Below are 23,113 nucleotides of genomic sequence, written 5' to 3' on the forward strand. Positions count from 1 at the left end.
GCTTTTTTTTGCTGAACGTTGAACCCTGTTTATTTATCTGCCTGCTCAGCAGTATGTGTATATGGATTTACTCATCAATATTTTATTTTCCACATGAACCTCTGCAGGAAGTAACATGGATGACGTGTAGCACCTCCGACGTTTACACATATGTATGTATGTGTGTATATATATATATATATATGTATGTATATATATATATATATATATATATATATATATACATACATATATATACATATATATATACATACATATATATATATATATATATATATATATATATATACACACATATCGACGCAATGTTTTGTTAGAAAAAATAAACTGCTTATGAAAGGGAAAAGGCTTGTTCGTTCCTCACAGTACAGCTCTGTAAGTAGAATTTGATTATTAAATCCTGCACCCTGCGACAATGTGTAATGGGGAGGAGTCAAATGCGCAGGATTCCCCCCCATCCCCATAAATAAATAAATAAATAGAAGAATATTAAGGTCCCACTCAAGGATAGCCATAGGATAACCCTAACCCTACGTTATGGCGCTGCCTGCAGGTAATCCATTTATAATACTATACATCTGTTCAGTGTTCAGAAACAAATTTGATAATGATCCGACCAACATGTTTTATGATTTATTAGACGTTTATGTCTCATTGACAAACTATGATGATTCAGCCACACAGTCACTTCAGGCTGGTCAATTCAAACTGGTTAATCTGAGACATTAAAAAGTCGATCGTCCTGCAGACTCGGATTTAAGAGGAACCGAAACCGGAACAGTTGCTGCCACACTTCCTTGTTTTGTTCCCAGTGAAGTTGTGCTCCCTGTAGAAAACACTTGGTGAATTTTTTTGTTTGATGCCTATCAGCTGCTCCTGGACTCTAAAAATGCAAAAGGCAACATTTGGTAAGACTTCTGCGGGTTTTTAAAGATAGTTTGTAATATTTGTTGCAATATCTGAAATGAGGGACGGATTTTATTGATGATGAATTGATGACTCACCTGAAAAGTGTTGTTTATTGAAGCTTCACTGATAAATACTTGAGGGCAGCACAGCAGCATAGAGGTTAGCGTTGCTTTCTGCTCTCCCTGTGCCTGCGTGGACTTCCTCCCACCTCCGGTCACTGGTGACTCTAAATTGTCCGTAGATCTGAGTGTGAGTGGTTGTTAGTCTCTGTCTCGGTGTGTTTGCCCTGCGATGGACTGGGGACTTGTCCAGGGTGTACCCCGCCCTCGCCCTCCAGCACCCCCCACCCCCCTCTCGACCTGGAAATGGATAAGCGGTAGAAGATGAATGAATGAATGATAAATAGCCCACAAAATAAGGATAATTGATTAAACTGTTGTTTCTACTCCATTGTAACAAACTATAGGCCTTACTGTTTTGTGTTACTGTCACCAAGCTTGTGTCCAGCAGTTTTGAAGGCTGATGCTTTACTTAAAAAAGTTCTGTTTAACCCCAAAACAACCTACTTTAGCTGAAAAGAGTACCATAGTTTCTTAAAACTGCATTTTGTGCCTGCTCAGTGTGTAAACATGCAACTAATGGCTAACTTGTCTTCCTTTTCAATTTCATAAGATGATAACATGACTGTGTTTCTCTTGTTAATTCTTATTAATACAGGTCTACAAAAATTCCCCTGTGGATTAATAATGTTTTTCTCATCAAAGACTTACTAATCTGTGTCCTCTTCCAAAGGTTTTTAAAGTGATGTGTACCCCTCGTTCCCTCCTCCTAACATGGGTCATCGCCATATGCTATTTTATGGCAGGCCCTTATCGGTGCACAGCCTCCCAGAAGAAGACAGCCTGCAGCGTGCACGATGGCAGAGCTGACTGCAGCCACCTCAGTCTCAATGTGATCCCTCAAAACCTCCCCAGGAACATCACCAGCCTGGATTTGTCTCACAACAGGCTGGTGGCGATTTCCCCTGGGTCACTAAGTCCATACCAAGATCTCATCCACCTGGATGTTGGGTACAACAGCATCACCAAGATGGACCAGGGCTTGTGTCAGGTGCTGCCCCAGCTGCGGACACTGAACATAGAACACAATGAAGTGCATTTGCTGAAGAAAGAGGATCTGAGCCACTGCAGCAGTCTAGTAGGGTTGAATATGGCTAGTAATAGGCTAAAGCTTAAAGGAGAGCCCTTTTCTGCACTCCAGGTAAGTTAATACAACACATACGTGGATTCAGCTCGTGGACCTGCCTGTTAAGTGTTTAATTAACACATTGTTTTCATTCATCTGTCATTACTCACAGAACCTGGAATTTCTTGATGTTTCTGCAAACAAACTGCAGTCAGCCAAGCTCAGCTCTAATCCTCAGCTGCCCAGCCTGGTGTCCCTCAATCTGGCATTTAACATCTTCAGCACTCTGAGGGAAGACGATTTCTCCTTCCTGAACATTTCGGCATTTCTACGAACCCTGAACATTTCATCTGTGCCTCTAAAATCAGTAGGAAACTTAACCAGGAAATAAAAATTAGGAAACAAAAATCTAATGTAGAGTGGCTGTGGCCATTAGTTTCAGTTGTCTGTTTTGTTTCCCTTTTTTGTTTCACTCTCAGATCCCTGTCTTGTTTTCTTTTACAGTTGGAACCTGGATGCTTTAAACCCATTTCAGGTCTACATTCCCTAATTGTGGATGGGAGCGATATGAGTGCTGAAGTCATTTCAAAACTCTGCACAGAGCTGTCAGGGACATCCATCCAGGCCCTGTCTCTCCGGAAGATGAAGCTGGTCACACTCTTGGAAACAACGTTTACAGGGATGCAGAATGCAACTCTAACCTCTCTGGATCTGTCCAGTAATGGCATGAACAAAATTGAGGATGGGTCATTTCGGTGGCTTCACAGACTTGAAACTCTAATTCTGGCTGATAACGAAATTAAGCACCTGACCAAGAAGACGTTTGAGGGGCTCATAAGTTTGAAGGTCCTCCAAATGACAAAAGCTCTGGTGAAAAGTCACAGCTCTTCCACGCCCATTATTGATGATTTTACTTTTCAGCCATTGAGCACTCTGGAGAATCTGATATTACAGCATACTGCAGTTCGGGAAATCACAGCTCACACCTTTACAGGCCTGACAAGTCTTAAGGAACTTGACATCAGCTGGAGTAGCTACACAACACTCAGAAACATCTCAGAGAAGACATTCATCTCACTTGCAGGATCACCACTCAGGCAACTAAATCTGAGAGGAACAGCTATTACGCATATTAATCCTGGAAGTTTCTCAGTTTTGAGAAACCTCACTGTTCTTCTTCTAGATTTCAACTTTATAAATCAAGTTCTCACAGGTAGAGAGTTTGAGGGCCTGGACCACATTGAAGAGATTCACATGAGCAATAACTACCAGAAAATCCAACTCGTCTCCACCTCCTTTGTGAATGTCCCCAATCTTAGGGTCCTGATTTTAGGAAAGGGCATCAATGCCTCGGCTTCCAAGCTGGATCCGTCTCCATTCAGGCCCCTGACCAACCTCAACAACCTGGACCTTAGTAACAACAACATTGCCAACATCAGAGAGAACACATTTGAAGGCCTTGTGAACCTGAAGGTGCTGAAGCTCCAACACAATAATTTAGCCCGGTTGTGGAAGTGGGCCAACGTAGGTGGGCCGGTCTTGTTTCTCAAAGGGGTGCCGAACTTGATCACTCTACAGCTGGATAGTAATGGGCTGGATGAGATCCCAGAAAATTCTCTGAGAGGTCTGCATAACCTCAGTGAATTGAGCCTTCAAAACAATCTCTTAAACAGTCTAAAAGACTCTGTTTTTGATGATCTGACATCATTGCAGGTTTTTCGTTTACAGAAGAACCTGATCACAACTGTGAGGCCCGAAGTGTTTAAAACTCCAATGAGCAACCTCAGCCTGCTTGCCATGGATAAAAATCCGTTTGACTGCACATGTGAAAGCATCCTGTGGTTTGTTTCATGGTTGAATAACACAAACATGACTGCTTTGCCAGGTCTCAGGGACCAATATGTGTGCAACACTCCACATGCTTACTATAATCGCTCTATCTTGAATTTTGACACCCTCTCCTGCAAAGACATCACTCCATTTCAGGGTCTTTTTGTACTGAGCAGTACGGCCGTCATGATGCTGATTGTGATGGCGCTTCTGGTTCGGTTTCATGGTTGGAGAATTCAGTTTTATTGGAACATAATGATCAATCGCACGTTAGGATTTAGCGACGCCAACGTGGAAGAAGGCAGGAACTTTGAATATGACGCATATGTCATACATGCAAAGGAGGACAGCATGTGGGTGGAAAGGATGATTGGCCCCTTAGAGAAAGAAACATGCAGGTTTTGTTGGGAGGACCGAGATGCCGTCCCCGGTAAGTCTATCATGGAATCCATTGTGGAGAATATGAAAAACTCCAGGAAAATCTTGTTTGTCATCACTGACAGTCTTCTCAATGATCCTTGGTGTAGAAGGTAAGTGAAATGTACTTTCATTAGTTTTTCTAGTGGTTTTGGTCTTTCTGTGTGAAATTACAAATAGCCTGTCCCCTCAAACTCTGTTATCCAGGTTCACGGCCTACCATGCTCTTCACGAAGTCATCGAAGCCAGCAGGGACTCTGTGGTTCTGGTCTTCCTTCAGGATGTGCATGACTACAAGCTGTCTCGATCGCTCTTCCTCCGCAGGGGCATGTTGCGCTCTAAATGTATTGTGGACTGGCATGGATACAAGGAGAGGGTGCCAGCCTTTCACCAGAAGCTCCTCATAGCACTTGGGATGACTAATCGACTCATGGAGTGACTGTTTTTCATCAACAATAATGGAAAATTTGAGTTGTAATAATAATAATTACTGTCAAATTATTACTAATTTTGTACCATATGCAGATTATTTTCATTTATGCATCATGAAATTAATGAATTAATAATAATTAATGAATGTCCCAGATACCACTGTCAGAACTCAATCTTTGTTTATTTAAATTCAGACTGTAGAACTGACTAGAAGTGTTTGCCATGGTTCAGGTCCCTGATGCTGGTGTATACTGCAGCAGTGTGTGTTCATTATTTGTCATTTGCCTGTTCAAGTGAAACACCTGGGGCAGAAATACAACGTTTCCACTTTTGTTTTTATAAAAGCACCATGTAATGTAAATTATAAATGATATCTCCTGCAAGTGGCCTTATGATGATGCAGTTTGTTAATAAAGTATTCGCTCTCACAGTGAAACGTGGTTGAAGCTCATATTGAAAGTCAGAATAAATATTGTGTCACTCTGACATCTAGTGGCTGTAACAAGAAATGGCAACATTTGATCAGATCAGTACTGTAATGTGGTCATATGCACATTGCAATGTGAATATTGTTTCATTTGGTAACACACATTTCAACAATTCCTTTAGTACAGATAAACACATATTTCACAAATTCGCAAATCTCCCAGTTAACAACTTAGAGCAGCATCTGGGAAGTGCAGTCTGTGCAGATGTACTTAAAAAGTCTTGTAGATCCAGCTGAAACAGAATTGTTGGAGAGTAATTATGACACATACAGTTGGTCTTTTGTTGCTAGTTCTCAAATTTAAACATCATCAAATCAATTCATGTACTTTTCTTATGACTTATCACTCACCAACAGTTAAAGTTGTTCTGAAACATATTTGGCGATAAGACAGCTGACTACGTTAATACCAGACCAGGTGAGGCTAAAGGACAAAGCCTTGGTTGGGGCCAGTCACCTCTCATATTGTCAATCAGTAACACACTTAGATAATCAACTGTATTTACCGCTCACTTTGGTCTTGCATTAAAATTTTCTGCCCATTGTTCCTATTACAGATAATAAATCTTTTTTGCTCTGAAGCAGTTGACAGACTCACATAATTTAGTTCATGATAATTTAGACTTGAAAATTATATCCAAGAGCAATAAATGTCAAAAAATCACAGTGGGCCCCTTTGATCCAATACGTTTGACACAGTGGATTTAGTGCAGTGGGATGGAGGAATAATGGGAGGGAGGAGCATTTACCTTTATATAGTAAACGCACAAGATAACAGCCTGGGGCTGCTGCTTAAACACACACGCAGTTCGTGCCTACAAAGTGCAGAAAAGATGACAATTCTACTTGGAAGTTACTCAATACCTTTACTTGGAGTGAGCATTTTCATTGCTACTCTGACCTACATCACTTACAAGTTGCTCAGCAGTTACCTGCACAAATGGTTTGAGATGAAGCCTATTCCTGGGGTGGAGGGAACGTACCTGTTCATTGGAAATGCACTGCAGTTCAAAGCCAATGCAGGAGGTAAGGAAAAAGTACCTCAATGCTACAATCGGCTGCACAGGCTTATTTAAAATATGTGCAGATGAATATCAGACGTCAAGTCACAGATCACTTGGCCTACTGTAACCTGTATGGTGCAAAGTCTACCTTGCCTGACAAACATAGCTGATAGGAAGAGGCCCCATTACTGCACATCTACAAAATTTTCTTCTTGTTCCAGATTTCTTCCGTCAAATTCAGGACTTTGCCCATGAGTTCTGTGATGTACCGCTGTTTAAACTCTGGGTTGGACCAGTGCCGTTTGTGGTTCTGTTTCATGCTGAAACTGTTGAGGTATATATTGTCTCACTTCTCCACATTCACACATTCAGTTCATGACAATAAAAAATAGGCGTAACTTGCAAATGTCCACTGCAGCGACAGTAGAATAAATCTTACATACATTTGAAATACACAATCAGTTTTTACACTTCCAAAAATTTTTGTTAAAATAAGCATTTCTATTTTGGGTGAAACCCTCTTTTGTAGACAGTTCTGACGAACCCTGTTCACATGGACAAAGCCTATGCATACAAGTTCCTCTATCCTTGGCTGGGAACGGGTCTTCTTACCAGGTATGTACCTGCATTCTTTTGCCTGATATTAAAAGTTCAGTGATACTGAATTGGACATATACAATAAAGATATTATAGCAATTTACCTATTATAACACAGGTTGGTGTCCAAAACTGGATAGATATTCCATATGAGTACAAAGGTTTATTGTGGTAGTGTAAAATAATTTGCAAAAATGTTAAATGTTTGTCCCTAAATTTAGAAACGATAGTTTAAAGTACATGACAAATGAATTTCTGCATCTCGTTATTCGTTTTGATCTTATTAGAAGTTGTAATTATTTTTCTGTTCCCTCTCACCCTGAAATCATTGTTTTACCCCTTCAATCAGCACTGGGAGTAAATGGCGTCAGCGCCGGAAGATGTTGACTCCCACCTTCCATTTCTCTATCCTGACAGACTTCTTGGAAGTGATGAATGAGCAGGCAGAGATCCTGGTGAAGAAGCTGGAGAAACAGGCTGGGAAGGGTCCATTCAACTGCTTCAGTCACGTCACCCTGTGTGCTCTGGATATCATCTGTGGTGAGGAAAGAAGGATGGATCAAATGGGGTCTGGATTCTTGTAGTGGATCAAACAAAACACCTTTTGAATTATGTCTTTTCAGAAACTGCAATGGGAAAGAAAGTTAATGCCCAGAACAACTCTGATTCAGAATATATCAAAAGTGTGTACAGGTGAGTTCCCTTTATTTTTTAAATATTTTTAACATTCTTAAATAGTTTCTTTCACGTTTGTCTTTTATTCCATTTTACTCTCCAAAGAATGAGTGACATCATCAGCCGTAGACAGAGGACTCCTTGGTTTTGGCCTGACTTTGTGTATAATTATTTTGGTGAGGGTCGGGAGCATGACAGGACCCTCAAGATTCTTCATTCCTTCACCTACAAAGTGAGTAAATGATTCTCCTGTTTTAAAAAAAAGTGAATGTTCAATAAAACTTATCAGTGCTCTCCATTATCTGCCACCATCTTTCCTCTCAGGTGATACGTGAACGAGCAGAGGATATTTCTAATGCTGAATCAGACAGCAACTCTGATCAGGGAATGAGGAAAAGACAGGCTTTTCTGGACATGCTCCTGAAGACTACATATGAAGATGGCAGCAAGATGAGCCATCAGGACATTCAGGAGGAAGTGGACACCTTTATGTTTCGGGTTAGTCCATAAACTAAATATAAAAATAGATGGGGACTCCAGGTCTGGAAACTGAAGCCATGCTTGAGTGCTTTAAATCTGCATTCTGTCGAACAGCCATCGGCAGGAGCAACTCCACGGGTTGGAAAAAGAAGTCTGTTTGACTGTTTTGAATTCTATGGAAAAATGGCTCCACGTTGATTTACATTTTCCCAATGAGTTTATGGCCTCAGTCCCGAGTTTGTACTTCAGTACAACTTGATGTTGATTCTGATAAATTAAGGTCCCATTTAAAGAAAGATAAGGTTAGATCATAGTTACCAGGTGATTGACATATAAATCTGCCTGATAATCAAACACAGAACAGGTTAGAGAGCCACCTCTCACTGCTCATATGCTCCAGCTTCTTGTTCAGATCGGGTCCTTCTGGTTTAAAATAACAAAAACAGAATGGAGATGGCCAAATTGCAAGCAAAATTTGATACAAGGAGAAGGGGACTTAAGGTAAATTTGGACAAGAAAAGCAAATTCCAAATTGAAACTATAATGTTTTCAATATGTGCACTTGTTAACCACATATTCAATGCTGTAACTTTTGGAGCTGATAATATGTCAATATTATGACCATAAAATAGCTGTTCCTGCAACTTTACGGTCTTTCAAAAATAAAAAGAAGAAGAAAAAGAATTTCTTTGTATTTAACTGCTTTTATTTTTGCAGGGCCACGACACTACAGCTGCCTCTATGAACTGGGCCCTGCATCTGCTGGGCTCCCACCCCGAGGTGCACAGCAAAGTTCAACAAGAGCTTCAGGAGGTGTTCGGTAACAGCAACATCCCCTTTACATCAATTACAGCATGCGTTCTCACTTTCATGACCTCATTTATTTTCCTGCCTGTGGGCCTTTTGACTCATCTTTGTTCAGAATCATTTCTTCGCTACAAGTCTAGGGCAGCTTATACGTGGATAATAGCTGTGGAAATCCTTGCCAAAATACATAGAGAGTAATTGAATTATTTCCACCCCTGTGTGGATTTACCCCCATGCATTCTTCCATGATGTAAGGTACATGGCTTTTTAGCAATGACAGACACTAACATTGCACCACTCTGAGGAACTAAACTTGACCTTAAACATAAAAGTGTATTTTTGATTATACTGAAAAAATTAATGAAGTAAAATGCCCATTAATTAGTTGCTTGGTTAAATAAATGTATTCTTTATATAGGGCAGCACGACAGCGTGGTTAGAGCTGTCACACTGTTAGGTTGTGGGTTCGGTTCCCGGCCTGGGTCTTTCCTGTCCAGAGTTTGCATGTTCTCCCCGTGTCTGCGTGGGTTTCCTCCCACTGTCGAAAGACATGCACGGCTAGGTTAACTGGTGACGCTACATTGATTGTGAATGTGAGCGTGAGTGGTTGTTTGTCTCTATATTGGCCCTGTGATGGACTAGTGACCTGTCCAGGGTGTATACTGCCCCTCGCCCAATGTGAGCTGTGATTGGCTCCAGCAGCCCCATAACCTTGAAACAGATAAAGCAGTTGAAAATGAATAAATAAACTTTATATAGTTATTTTTACTATTATGTTAAAGAAGTCTATAAAAATTACTGCTTTATCTTGACTTTATACAATAACCTCAACATATGCGTGTCAACACCATAAACATTCAGTTTATTTTCACTTCGTTCTTTTCTGCTTATCCATATTCTCTGCAGAGGAGCTTAACAGGGATTCCCCTTTCATTTTCAAAAGGTACATCTGACCGGACCATGAACACAGAGGACCTGAAGAAGCTGAAATACCTGGAGTGCGTGATCAAAGAAGCCCTGCGACTCTTTCCCTCTGTGCCGTTCTTCGCCCGCAGCATCGGGGAAGACTGCCATATCAGTGAGTCGCAGATGAGTGATGACACTTGAATGAAACATTCATTTGTTGAGTGCAAAGGCCCCCCAGGCAATGATTTTTTTCCTTTTTTTGAACATGGATCCAAGTGAAATATGATATATTTTCACAAAAAAATGTATTTATTTATTAATTTATTTTTGACACGCACCATTAGTTTTATGTTGCTGACTCTTTGCAAATTTTCTTTGGGTTTCTTCAATCAAATTAAACAGCAATAATGTGAACTGCAACATATAATAAATACCGCTGATTCTGTGCAGTGGAAGAGGAACTGTTGTGCTGTGTGGTGGATCATCACATGAAGTTGTTAATGGAAAGTTGGCAATTTATGAAATTAAAAACAGTGAAAAAACAACAGCAGTACTAAGAAAAAGTAAACTCAACAAAAACATTCATTTGGACACTTTTACTATGCAGCTGCTGCAGGGAGATAAAAGCATCATCTTAAAACTTCACAGCTTCATTATGACAGCACTTTTATTTGTATTGTTCTTGTAATCATTCCTATTTATTTTCGGTAAAATTTGTGATGTTATTGCCAAACCCATTTCTTTCAGACGACAGCAAAAAATTGGGTCATTATAGTGGGTAACAAATAAAACTGACTGTAAAGCTATGAACATAAGTGTAAAAATATAATATACCAGATATATCTACTAATTTAGCCTTCCACCTCTCTGTGTTTATTTGGTCACTTCTCACCTGTCTTCTTCACGGATCTTATTGGCTTAAGGTCATGCCCTGAAATAATGAGCATACATGAAATAAAAGCACATTTATGTCAACCAAGTTGTATTTTTACCTTTAGATGGCTTCAAGGTTCCCAAAGGTGCCAATGCGATTGTCATCACGTACGCTCTTCACCGTGACCGCCGATATTTCCCTGACCCCGAGGAGTTCAGGCCTGAACGTTTCCTACCTGAGAATTCAGTGGGAAGGCCTCCATACGCCTACATCCCCTTCTCTGCTGGACTCCGTAACTGTATAGGTGAGAACAAGAGAGTTTTATTTTGCCGTTTATTGGCTCTGTCTCAGTACATGCTTTTAGTTCTTTTTGGTCTTTTTTAAGTGTGTCATTTGTGTGTTGCCTTACTGCTGTGTGTGCTCCACTCCAACGCTCCTCAGGTCAGCGGTTCGCACTGATGGAAGAGAAGGTGATTTTGGCTTCCATCCTTCGTAACTTCAACATTGAAGCCTGTCAGGAAAGAGACGAGCTGCGGCCAGTGGGAGAGCTCATCCTTCGGCCAGAGAAGGGTATCTGGATCAAAGTGGAAAAGAAGAACCCTCAGACCTCTTCAAACTAGCACCTGCTCCAGATTATTAACACCTTTCTTCTAAATTTATGGTCTTCATTTACTTACCGTCCTCTCAGATTGATGACAGTAGTCACAGGAATATTTTTAGGCACCATTACAGAGACAGCAACCATGTTTTATGGGTGGAAATGATTATTTTTAATGGATAAAAATATTTTTTGCTGAGAGAATGTGTGTATGTGTGAGACTCAAATTCAGAGGTGCAGTTGAGATTCACAACAAACCTGCTTTCATTATATCTACAAACACAATAACAATGACAAACCATTTATTTGTGCCAAATTTGTGTTAATTTTCAAACCCCTATCCGACTCCAAACTACTACATATTTACTTACTGCATGTCTTTATGTCCCTTTTCTTGTCTGATGTTTGTGCGATCCAAGTGGAATGTTAAAGGAAATAATCTTTCAGTATTATAAATCATACAATAAAAAGTTGATTACACTTTGCCTAGTTTGTATAAAAACTACATTGGCTCAGAACAGACATTTTCACATTTCATAGTAGGATAAGTACACAAGAAAATATTTAGCTGCTCCTTTTTCTGGGTTAAACTGGGTTGTTCTTGCTGGCTCACTGTTAAGGTTTTTGCAGGGATTGTGCCATCATTAATGTGGACAGTGCCATTTTAACTTTTTCAATGAGAAGTCAAGCTGTCTTCTAAGAAAAGGACACATTAAATCACATATTCTTACATATCTAGATATTTACTGTCATGTCTGTACCATATTATACTGGTCAGGCTGATTACACTTGGTTTAGCCTACTGTGTTTGTTTAAAAACTGGAATTGCCCAGCTCACAGAAAAACTTGCCCTTGAATGTTACTGTATAAAATAATTCCATTGATAATGTCAATATGTTGGCTTTAGTGGTAGACCAAGAGTTTAATGTTGCACCTAATGTCACAGTTTGGGGGGTTGAGAGTGAACTCAAACCAGACAACAGAACTCAAAACCTGACACCTAAACAAAGTAGAGGCCCATAAATTTCCCCGGAGAGGTACATTAGTTTCCAATCCCAGCTCACATTTATGCACCCCTTGACAGGTCTCCAGCCCATCACAGGGCCAACATACAGAGACAGAGACGAAGCCACTCACACTCACACTCACACTCAGAGCTACGGACAATTTAGAGTCACCAATTAACCTAAACATGATGTCTTTGGATGATGGGATGAAAACGGAGTACCCGGAGGAAATCCACAAAGGCACGGGGAGAATGTGCTCCACCCAGAAAGGCCCCAGGCCAGGAACCACACCTGTGACATTCTTGCTGTGGGGCAACAGCGCTAACCTCTATGCTGCCGTGCTGCCTTGAGTTCTTCAAAAAGCGACCCAAAACAACAACAACAGCAACAACAAAAAACCAAGACATGCCATCACCCTCTGGCTGGGACTGTTATGAAAGTGGCTCCAGGTTTCTGATCATAAAGAGCAAACACCCTTAACTCACTGAATCATACTAAGGTCAAAGGGAGCCATTGTAACAAAGTAATCATAGCATGACACAGTTATAAATGACCCCATCCATAATGTCATGGGATGATTTAGCTGGCATGCCTACAAGGGTCATTGCCTTACACCAAAATGACATGACTGATGATGAATCACATGCTCTTTTTCCAATGCTATTATATGAATTATTGAGCACATCTCCAATCGATGGCTGGATAGAGCACTGGGGCCTCGACTCCAAATGAAGCGGGAGGAATTCATTTATCTGAGAATCTCTAATAAGTGGCTTGGATAAAGGAGCGTTTGCTCAGATGTGGTGTGTGGCTATAGTGGGCGGATTACAGGAGATTCATTTCCAGGACTGTAAGCTTCATCTTTAGATATTTTCTGATACGTTCTGATAAAGCATTCATTTCGCACTGCTGAAAAAAAGTATTGTGTAATTAGAATCACAGTGAGTGAATAATTCAAACCATCTTAAAATTATCATAAAAACAGTATGAAGATGGATCAGTAGAAAACTGAACCAAAATTTAGTGATGATAAATCATGCAGCTTATCAATACTGATGCCTCCTGAGCTCATTATTTGCTAATGTTGCAAGCATCACAAACTGTTCATTTTAAATTATTTGACAATTATGAGTACTATGAGCATAAAAAGACACATTAACATGGATAAAGGCTGAGGATGCTCAGAACTGACCCAATCCCAAGCCTGGTGGTTTTATTCCACTGAGCTTTGCGGTTGTGTAATCATATTTAATCACATTCAATCAATTCAATCAATTCAGCAGCAGCAGATGAGAGTCCCATGTGTACAGCAGTATCAGATCCACAGCTACAAAAGAAAAACAGACTATCAATTAGCAAAGACAACTGCTGAAAAAGGTGAAGGGCAATAGGTTGCTGGCAGAACTCCCCGGAAAGTTTGCACAACCCTGTTGGCAGCCTGTTCGAAGTCTGCGTGCAGTTTCTATTTCCAAAACAGATACAGCATGAGCCCCAACGAGTCCCAACCTCCAAAGAGGCCACAAAATTAATCCGAGGGGTCATGAGATTGTTGACATGAGATGGATGAAGAAATATTGACATAACATAATAACATAATCACTGTTATGCAACATTTATTTTTCTGATGCCTTTGTTCTTAAATCTTCCTGTAATCATGGACAGCTCATTTCAGCAGCCTGCAAATTTTATTCACCATACAAAGTTTGAAGTGGAAAAATTACAGAAACAGCTAAGAGACAAAGTCACAGGCTGGACTTTTGAAGAGGTGTTCAGAAATCCAGGGAACCCTTCGACCCTCAGATAATTTTCAATGATACCCCAAAATTTTGTTTTGAATATGGATATTTCTCCTTGCATAACTTTGCTGAAGTACTAAGCTATTCTAAAAAGTTTCTACTTTGCTTGGACAAAATTCTGAGTTTTTTTCTTTTTAGGGACGCTGAGTCTAAAAGATTTTGGTGCCTTTTAAAATCTCACTATATGTAACTTAAAATTATAAAGTGCAAACTGCATTAAGCCATATTCCCAGAATAAGAAAAAATTATGTGTATAACCTCTACCTCTATAACCTCACACAATCCTTGACTGACAATTATTGATTTGAGGAGTCAAAAGCACTGGATCGAGAAGGAAAAACAACAAAATCTAATAAATTCTGTTTTCTGTCCCCATGGACGCACAAATCTATGATGTGGTACCATCAAATAACAATGAAAACACAGTGAAGAGCTCCACTACTGGTCTCTGTGAGTTAACTAAATGAAAACACAAAATGATGACAGATTTTCCTGTTTCATCTAGAGAATTTTAATTTTGCTAAAGATCCGAACGAGTGAAATAAAATATGTGCTCTTAGGCCACATAAATGTCCTGACACAGAGCAGAGCATGGGGAACATCAATTTAACTAGTCTGTTTTTAAACACAGTGTAGTTCAAATTCATGTCCAGATAGAGGCAGCAGTGGATGGTGTTCTGAACAAGTCCAAACAGAAAAGTTAACAAGATTGTAATGTGTCTGTTTGCAGGGATGGAAGAACAGCACAAACTGCCGAATGCCACAATGGCTCAAAGGTTCATGTTAAGAAGTTACTTTTTTTTTCCCCCTGAGTTTGTTGTGAACATTAACTGAAGCTCCTGACCTGCAGCTGCCTGACCTTATACAGTGACCTGCTGCTGCGCGATTGGCTGTCTGGATAATTGTGGAACTACGTTGGTCTATAGGTGTTTCTAGGAAAGTGCTGGGTGAGTACATACTTTTCTTATTTTACAAATTTACATGATGGAAGACGAGGACAGGATATGAAAGTAAAACTGGTCTGGCTGATCTTTTTATGCAATCTGGTGCCAGTAAACAAGACAAAAAAAAAAAATCCTGGCAAATGAAGTTTTCAGGCCACAATTAAACTAAACTAACTAAAAAGGAACTGAAAAAGTAATTAAAGGATAGACGTGAAATGGATATGGATCTATATTAATAATAACTTGTATCCTTTCATTTTCGACATGCATGATTTCCATTATGACCTATAGTATAATGCATTCTAAATTTTAATAGTAAAACAATCAATTCATGTGTCTATGAACTATGAATTTATACTCAACTGTTGATGTCGTTTGATCAAAAAAGGGTCAAATCACTTTTAATAACCTATTACGATCAGCGGAGTAGCGTAGATGCGAAGCTGCAGCTGCCTCAGGACAGCAGAGGATGGTGCAGCTATGATGGTGTTGTATTTATATCTACGTCTCCTATAGATCTTACTGGCCCACAGAGCACAGTAACTCGTGTTGAAGAGTACAGGATGTGACAGTATTCTTGGATCTGACTGAGCATGGTGCTTCATGACATACTACTATCTCTGCTGGTTCCTTTTGGCCACTCCCCATAGACATGCATGCATGGACAAACACACACACAAACGCCACACCAGCACTCATGATGAAAGCACACACTCAATTCCAGATCCCTTTCTTGCTCTTCCTTCTCCATCACCATGGATTCAGTGAGTTTTCTCATCAGGTGAATGTCCCTATTAGAAACCAAACTCAGATCAGGACTGAGTCATCCACTGTGGAAGGAGGCAGGGAGATGGAGATGGAGAGAGGAACGAAGAAGGAGAAAAACAGGAAAAAGGCAGTGAGTGGGATTTGATAAACTGGAATTAAATGAGATGTCAGGCTGAGTGAAAGCGTGAGAGCAAAAATTTAAAGGAACGGCAAATTGAAAATGAGGATCAGCGAGAACTAATGATCAAACCACATAAACCAGAAAAAACAGTTTTCACCAAACATCATCTGAGGATATTGCATTCAGTGAAGGGGGAGGATTTCTGAGGGCTATTGTTCCCAGAGAAGCACATGAGCTGGTTAGCTGGCATCTTTCTGGTGGACAAGTGAGCGGTGCTCAAGGCACCATGGACACACATCCTTCACTTCCTCTGAAGTACCAGTACTTAATCTCACAGCTAAATAGTTTGAAATGTAGGTCATGGCTCCAATTTTACAACAGTGGGCCGGGTCTTAAAAACCAGCTGCAGCTCAATGTATCAGTGCTGAGTCCTTCTTGAACCGTGACACCAAAACAATCTCTTTGTATTCATTTCTCATTTAGTAGAGGTGATCCTGTTTAATGAAGAGGCTGCTGCTGTCATTGTAGCGTCATGTTTGGGTTAATTGGTGACTAAATTGTAGGTCTGAGTGTGAGTGTGAGGTTGTTGGTCTCTGTGTGTTGGCCCTGTGATGGACTGGTGACTTGTCCAGGGTGACCTCGCCTTCGCCCAGTGTGAGTGGGGATTGGCTCCCCCATGGCCCGGAAATGGATAAGCGGTAGAAGATGAACGACACACTTTGTAGATGGAAATCTATTTACAGCAGTGGTGAACCGTGAGCACTACAGCTGGTTCACCACTTCACCTTCACCAGAAATCAGGCACAGTATGATGACTTGAAAGCGTTTGACAACTGCAATCATTTAATTAACGATGACAATGATGTTAACAAAAAGACCATAACATCAATACCATTCTCCGCAACAAGAAACATTCTCAACATTAACTACATAAAACTGGAGACCATTTAGGCTACGTTAAATAAACAGCTTAGTTTATTAAGCTAGCCACAACGCCATTTAACTGTCTCTCAACAGCTACCACTCTGCCCACTGTTCAGACTCAGTTCGGACTCCACGAAGGCTGACGATCTTTTGTTTTTATCCCGCCCACTTAATGAGCCACCTGTCCAAGACGGACGATTCTGATTGGATAACGTGTTTCAGGACAGTAACCCTTTCACTGCTTATGTGAACCTACAACTTTTAGAACATAGATGAGAGAAATATATTAAATGTATTGTATTACATTAAATTAGATGGCTTTTTAAATAAATAAATAAATATATATATATATATATATATATATATATATAGCTAATCATATTTTTTGGTCCAGAATTTTTTAAGGGGATTCTCTGAAGGCCTAGAAAGCCCAGAAGGTTCCCTTCTGATATACAGTAAGAGATCTTGTTGCTGCATAATCTATAGGTGTTCCTCCTGGCGATGATTCACATAATTTCTATATTCATCAAGCCAGTTAGCAGAGATGTTCACAAGTCTTTTTCTTTTTGCAAGTCCAAGTCAAGTCTCAAGTCTTTGTGTGGTGAGACTTGGTCAAGTCTCAAATTTTTGGTCACAAGTCAAGTCCAGTCTCTAGTCTCTAAAAAATAAACGTCTCATGTCTCTTCTGGTTGTAATAAGCATTCTATCATCTATCATCCATTGTAACGGTAACTTGATAAACCTGTAACGTTACCTGTGAAATTCTTTACGTCATGTCAACCCCACTCTATGCAAACAAATGTGACAAGCAAACAAACACTCACTCATCTTTTCAAATATGCAATTACAAAGCTAGTAGCAAAACCAAGTAAACGTTACATAGCCGATGCTAAGCTAAACATGTTTGCTAAAAATTCATATGCTCTTATGTGACTTAACTTAAGTTACAGATCCGGGTGTGTTTTCAGGTGCCTGATAAAATTAGTAGTTGATCCAGCGTCCTTAATTATGGTACCACAGACTTTAACAGTCTGCGCTTCTTTTGTTGATGCCATCTTTTTTGAAGTTTTTATAACCAAACCTAACAAAGGGTAACGTTACAGAAGCAGTCATCTGAGGTACGAGTGTGTGACCCGATGCCTAATGTGGTTATTACCATGACAAAAAGGAAGTAGTGTCATCAAGCTCATGAGATGTTCCAGAATTTCCTCGATATTAATACGGCTGAACGAAAACATAATGATTGTTCACAAGTCGGAGTCATGTATGGAGTCTTTTAGTCCAGTCTGAAGTGTGCGACCCCATCTCTGCCAGTTAGTGACCAACCGCCGGCCCGCCCCCCCCCCCGTCCCCCTTAGGCCAGTATGGAACCTGTTGTATTAATTATATTTCTACACTAATATATCCTGTTTTTTTCTTACCCAGCATTGTCACTCATCTGAAGATCAAGTGTGAGTCTAAGAAAAAGAAACGGTTCAGAAACGGAAAACATATGCAGCTGCAGCACAATGCAGATGATTTCTTCAGGGCTGTAATAGAATATTCAAGGCTAGTTTTATGATGTCGTGGTATGTGTAAAGAAAACTGCCCAATTTCTATCAGGAAATTACAGGGTTCTCGTGTTCAAGGTGGAACAAAATAGAAAAAGAACAGAAATGACCCCTGTGTGAGTTCTGCAGTGTAACAGGCGGTGAGAAAGAAAGGTGCGGTTAAATGCGACTCAAAGTTTGCACCGTCTCAGCCTCGGGTTCCCAGCAGCCACAGAGAAAGAGGAAAAGAAAGAGATGAACTGCATGCAGAGCCAGATAACAGCACATGATTACCATTTGTAGGATAGAAGAAAGTGTTAACAGAAGCATAATGGCATAATCATGAGCAGGGCCTGGCAGACACTTGAAGGCCAAGGTGACAGCCTCACCAAGGTTAAAGCGCCAGCAGCTCTCACTCCATATATGCTGAAGACTTTAAGTGACTGTTGGTCACTCATTATCTCTTCAACATACTCCGAAGGTGGAACATTATAATTTTAGCTTCAGGGTTGTTTCCTGGGCAAGCATTTTTAATAAGAGAGTTTTAATAATAAATAACACAGATATAACTTACTATTCAGCCATTAGATCTATTGCAATCCACTGGATTTCTTCTGTTTATCCTTGGCCACCATGTTTGGCCAAAAGTTGACTTAGCAGAAATGTGAATGTGGCCTGTTCTTTTGGAAGCAGAATTTTGTATGTAGTCCTGCTACATACTACATACATACGTGCTCTTGTCAAATGTGTGTACAGAACCACATGACTCACGAAGAGATTACCCCATCAGACCTCAGGCTCTTCTCCATTTCTCACTGCAGCTTTGTAGTGCTTCTATCACCTTAACATAAAAGGCTTTCCACCACACCACAGCTTAATGCAAAGTCAACAGAAGCTGCTAATAAGCTCTAACTGTCACTCATGTATTATTATAATTGTACAACTTAACAGCTTCCATATTATGCATGATCAACTATGATGACATGACCACATTGTTACTTTCAATCATCTATCAGTGCATTTGTTAGTCCTGTGCTGAACTAAAAAGAGATGACATTATGGTATGCTGTCATCACCATAGCATGGCTTCATTTTCACCCCAGCCTATATTCTTGATATTGATAAGAATGACTACTATAATTTTAAGCTGGTTAATGCATAGATGGGCCACGTTAAGCTTAATATACATATATGAACAAGAGAAATTTTAGAATTACAACTAAAACTAGAAAACACTTCATTCATTTGAGGGAAATTCTGCAGAATCCTTTACCCCTCTAGCTTTTCTTCTCTCATAAATGTTTCCTAATTTTAGTATCTGAATCACTTTTATGATGAAAAAACAGTTACCCATTTTTCCTCTCGTGTATGGGTATTTCTTTTCCCCTCTTCAAGTTATTTTTATCAGTTTTAAACTGTTTAATGCTAATAAACTTTTCATGAGCGCCTTGTGCCTTGTGGCCTTGGCTTAATATTATGAGCTGCCAGAGTTACAGGTGTGACCAAATGTGGAAGTGCACAGTGCAGTATCAGACACACAACCTTGTTTGGATCTGACTGATTATGTCTCCCACATATGATAACCAAGATTCTGCAGATTGCTGATGTCATGAACTTTTGGTTTCACAGGAACTTGCACAATTCAGCGTGACACCGACAGGAACATTATGAGATCCAGACGCTCATGCTCACACAAAGCTCCTTCTTTCTGAAAAACAGTTCTCACTGTAAGCCTCTGCACATGTAAAAGTCACACCTGGGTCTTGGCTGTGATTCAAGGGATCATAGGGGCACAAACGTGCAGGTAAATTTTACGCCAACTGCTGTTTAAAAGTAGGCCTTCAATAACGAGCGGTAACACCAGCAATGTAATTGTACACCACTTTTGGTAGACACATAGATGGCTGATGTTTTTCCCTTTCAATTTCAGTCATAATGGTGATAATATAAAGCTTTATGTACTGCGACTAGCCCTGTGCTGATGCACTGAGTAAATGGATGGGGGTAAATTAAATTGTAATTTTTGTTGATCACCTTTGACAGTTTCTCATGCCAAACTATAAAATATAGCATTTCAGTGCTGCATTAAGTGGATAAAAAATTATGAATTAAGTTTCAAAATTAAACAGGTTATGTGGAAACAATGGCTACAACTAATGAGGAGCAAAAGGGAGTGAAAGGAGACAACTCAATTTCACATCTGCACTTCAAATTAAAATTCACTCACGTGTACGAAATATCCAGAGGGCACTTTTTTGTGCGAGGTGAGGCACAAGCCGCCATCACGTGACTGGCATTGATCAATTCGGGGTTGAGTGCATGAGGCCATATTTCATTTACCACATGAGAACTTACATTATGATGAAGCAGACGCTCTTTAGTGAGGGTGAGCTCAAATTCCAATAAGAACGCAGGACTTCCGAGAAATCTATATATACAAAACGCATCTCCACAGTCAGTCAGTCAGGTTTGCTCACTGAGTGTTTGCACCTCAAGGTCAGCCATTCACCCTGTACACAGACAGATGACACACGATACGAACATCTATATATTCAACCCAAGACAGCATTAAAGTCAAACATTAAACAAACACATGTTCCCCCACATCAAAATCTAAGAAGTCATGGCAAAGTTATATATTCTCAAAGGTGAATTAGACAGCTGGCTGCTTCCGACATGCTGCTTTGATCATGTCAGACTTTAGGAGGGCCTAAAATTAGCAGCATGACTTAGTGGTTCTACCGCACAATGTAGAGGTATCATCTTCTACTGACACACTATGTCCAAACACTCACAGATCGAGAGCGAGGATGATTTTGTTTGGAATTTCTTTGTAGGTTAAAGGACCTAAAGAAAAGGTAATGTTTCTGAAAGTTTCAAGAGAAAAAAGGAAAAAAATGCAGAACATCATCATTTATCAATCGGCAGAGACAACATTAAAGCACCTCTTGTGAAATGAGCACAGTTAATTTTCACAACATAAAGGTTTTAGACTTGAAGATTTGTATGGTAATGATGTTGTTATACCATTCTGGACTAATCTTACAGCTAACAATAATATCTTTTATTGCGTTGAAGAGCGTACAGCTTACTGAGGGCACTGAGGTTGTTGAAAAGGAAGTCCCAGGGGTTGACATCAAAATGGTGGCAGCCGCATGTTCTCCACATCATCTGGCAGGTTTACGGGCACCAGCGCTGCTCAGTATGACTGTTTACATCATTCTAACATATTTGTTGATTTAAAGAGGAGACAGATTTTTGACATTGAAGCTTTTTGTGATCACCAATCTTCACATCATTTACCATTTTATGCTGTTCTTTTCCTATTCTGTGTTAATTCACCCCTGACAAAAAGTGTGTTGACAGAACAGCAACATATTGTGTGGCTGTGTTATACTCCCTCATTCCCTTTCCCGCCTTTCTTTCTTGTCTTAGACATAACATTTTTGCCCAAGTTGAAATCTTTTAATTCATGCGGACACACACATTTCGATCAGATTTGTTCCTATTTATGCCCACTAGCATCTTTCTATTGACTTGTTAGACAATTACGTTTTTTTTTAAATTCACCTGAAAAGAGATACCCAACTGTCTGCCCCCACTGGAACTAATTATTATCGTATCATTACATTATTACACATCAATAGTATTCTTGACAGCTTTATTATTCATTATTGATCCAAAGATATCTTGAAATGAACATTCACTGACAAATGGGTGAGGAGCTTTCTTTCATTCTCAGTGTCAGCGCAGACACAGCATGAACAACAGTTCAGATTAAAGGCTCCACCTGGCACTTGGTTGGGATTTGCTCCAAAACATGGGGTGCACAAAGTGATCAGTGATTCAACAAATATGTGACAACTTTTTTCCAAACTAAACCAAAGAGAGTAAAAAGAAGCTTTGTTATTATTGTCAACATATATGTGACATAAGATGTTCAGCCTGTATCAAATCATATTGAAAAAACAAGCTCAGCTTTTATAGTGTAACTTCATTTTCAACACTGGGAAAGTAATCTTGGAAGGAATCAGAAATATATGAGATTTTCCCAACACAAAGACGGCCACATTCAGTATGGAAATTGGTATGAGCACAACTCTTGCATGCTCAAACGTGGAGAGAGGAGGACTGCACTCACACATTTATGTCAATGATTTCTACCGCCATATCAATTTGCATAACTGAGCATTTGCATAAATATTTTAAATGTCTAGTGTGCTGTGACGTGTTTTCAGCCGATCACTGTATATCAGGGAAAGCACATCAGATCTGTCCAAATGCAGATACAGTACAGGCCAAAAGTTTGGACACATCGTCTCATTCAAATGAATAGAAAAGTGTGTCCAGACTTTTGGCCTGTACTGTATAAAGTTTGTTTTTCTAATTGGAAGGAGAAATGTGTATATCTTCTCCACATCAGCTAGACAAAACCAAAACCAACCCATTGTTAGACAGTGGAGTGTATTCCAAACACCCTGATAATATCTCTACGCACGTGAATCGGTCCCAGTATCCTTTAGGTGCACAAGTACAGTTTTCTGACAGTTACAATGAGAAAAAAAACAAGCATATTTGATACAGTTTCCTACTTCCAGAGACATCATTGTAAAATCACATAAATACAGCTGCATTTGAAGCAAGCTCCACTTATTCATTTGTAATTGGAGAGGACAAGCACACTAGTCCTGGGGACTAAAATTATGCACATATTCCACTTATTAGGACTCATTCTCAGCGTACGCCATGTAAACTTTATACTGTATCATTTAACACATTTGGATTTTTACATTCACAAGTGACTAACAGTTTATGTAAATGAA

At 39.8% G+C, this 23,113-nt stretch overlaps 2 protein-coding genes across 3 annotated transcripts; both read left to right on the top strand.

Moving 5' to 3' along the window:
- The first annotated feature begins 483 nt into the window (after positions 1-483).
- tlr3 (toll-like receptor 3) lies at positions 484-5,209 on the top strand. Of its 2 annotated transcripts, none has more exons than XM_029505323.1 (5): positions 484-553; positions 1,702-2,169; positions 2,267-2,461; positions 2,599-4,454; positions 4,549-5,209. In XM_029505323.1, exons 2-5 carry the CDS (start codon positions 1,714-1,716, stop codon positions 4,778-4,780), a joined length of 2,739 nt encoding a protein of 912 aa, XP_029361183.1. In that variant the 5' UTR covers positions 484-553; positions 1,702-1,713; the 3' UTR covers positions 4,781-5,209. The 2 variants fall into 2 exon arrangements, with proteins under 2 accessions (XP_029361183.1, XP_029361177.1); XM_029505317.1 differs by lacking the exon at positions 484-553 and adding an exon at positions 788-908.
- Positions 5,210-6,093: 884 nt separating this feature from the next.
- cyp4v2a (cytochrome P450, family 4, subfamily V, member 2a) lies at positions 6,094-11,223 on the top strand. Its single transcript, XM_029501101.1, has 11 exons — positions 6,094-6,286; positions 6,486-6,598; positions 6,794-6,879; positions 7,211-7,401; positions 7,485-7,554; positions 7,642-7,768; positions 7,861-8,034; positions 8,734-8,836; positions 9,767-9,901; positions 10,728-10,907; positions 11,045-11,223. The coding sequence occupies exons 1-11, from the start codon at positions 6,094-6,096 to the stop codon at positions 11,221-11,223; spliced, it is 1,551 nt and encodes a 516-aa protein (XP_029356961.1).
- Positions 11,224-23,113: the final 11,890 nt, after the last annotated feature.

Source organism: Echeneis naucrates, chromosome 1 (assembly GCF_900963305.1).
Source record: "Echeneis naucrates chromosome 1, fEcheNa1.1, whole genome shotgun sequence".
Taxonomy (NCBI): domain Eukaryota; kingdom Metazoa; phylum Chordata; class Actinopteri; order Carangiformes; family Echeneidae; genus Echeneis; species Echeneis naucrates.

Bases quoted from the DNA above. Each gene is read 5' to 3' on its own strand.
- tlr3 (XM_029505323.1), top strand. From the start codon at position 1,714: ATGTGTACCCCTCGTTCCCTCCTCCTAACATGGGTCATCGCCATATGC. The intron at 2,170-2,266 runs GTAAGTTAATAC...CATTACTCACAG, and splicing joins AGCCCTTTTCTGCACTCCAG to AACCTGGAATTTCTTGATGT. The intron at 2,462-2,598 runs GTAGGAAACTTA...TTTCTTTTACAG, and splicing joins CATCTGTGCCTCTAAAATCA to TTGGAACCTGGATGCTTTAA.
- cyp4v2a (XM_029501101.1), top strand. From the start codon at position 6,094: ATGACAATTCTACTTGGAAGTTACTCAATACCTTTACTTGGAGTGAGC. The intron at 8,035-8,733 runs GTTAGTCCATAA...TTATTTTTGCAG, and splicing joins TGGACACCTTTATGTTTCGG to GGCCACGACACTACAGCTGC. The intron at 8,837-9,766 runs GTAACAGCAACA...CATTTTCAAAAG, and splicing joins AGAGCTTCAGGAGGTGTTCG to GTACATCTGACCGGACCATG.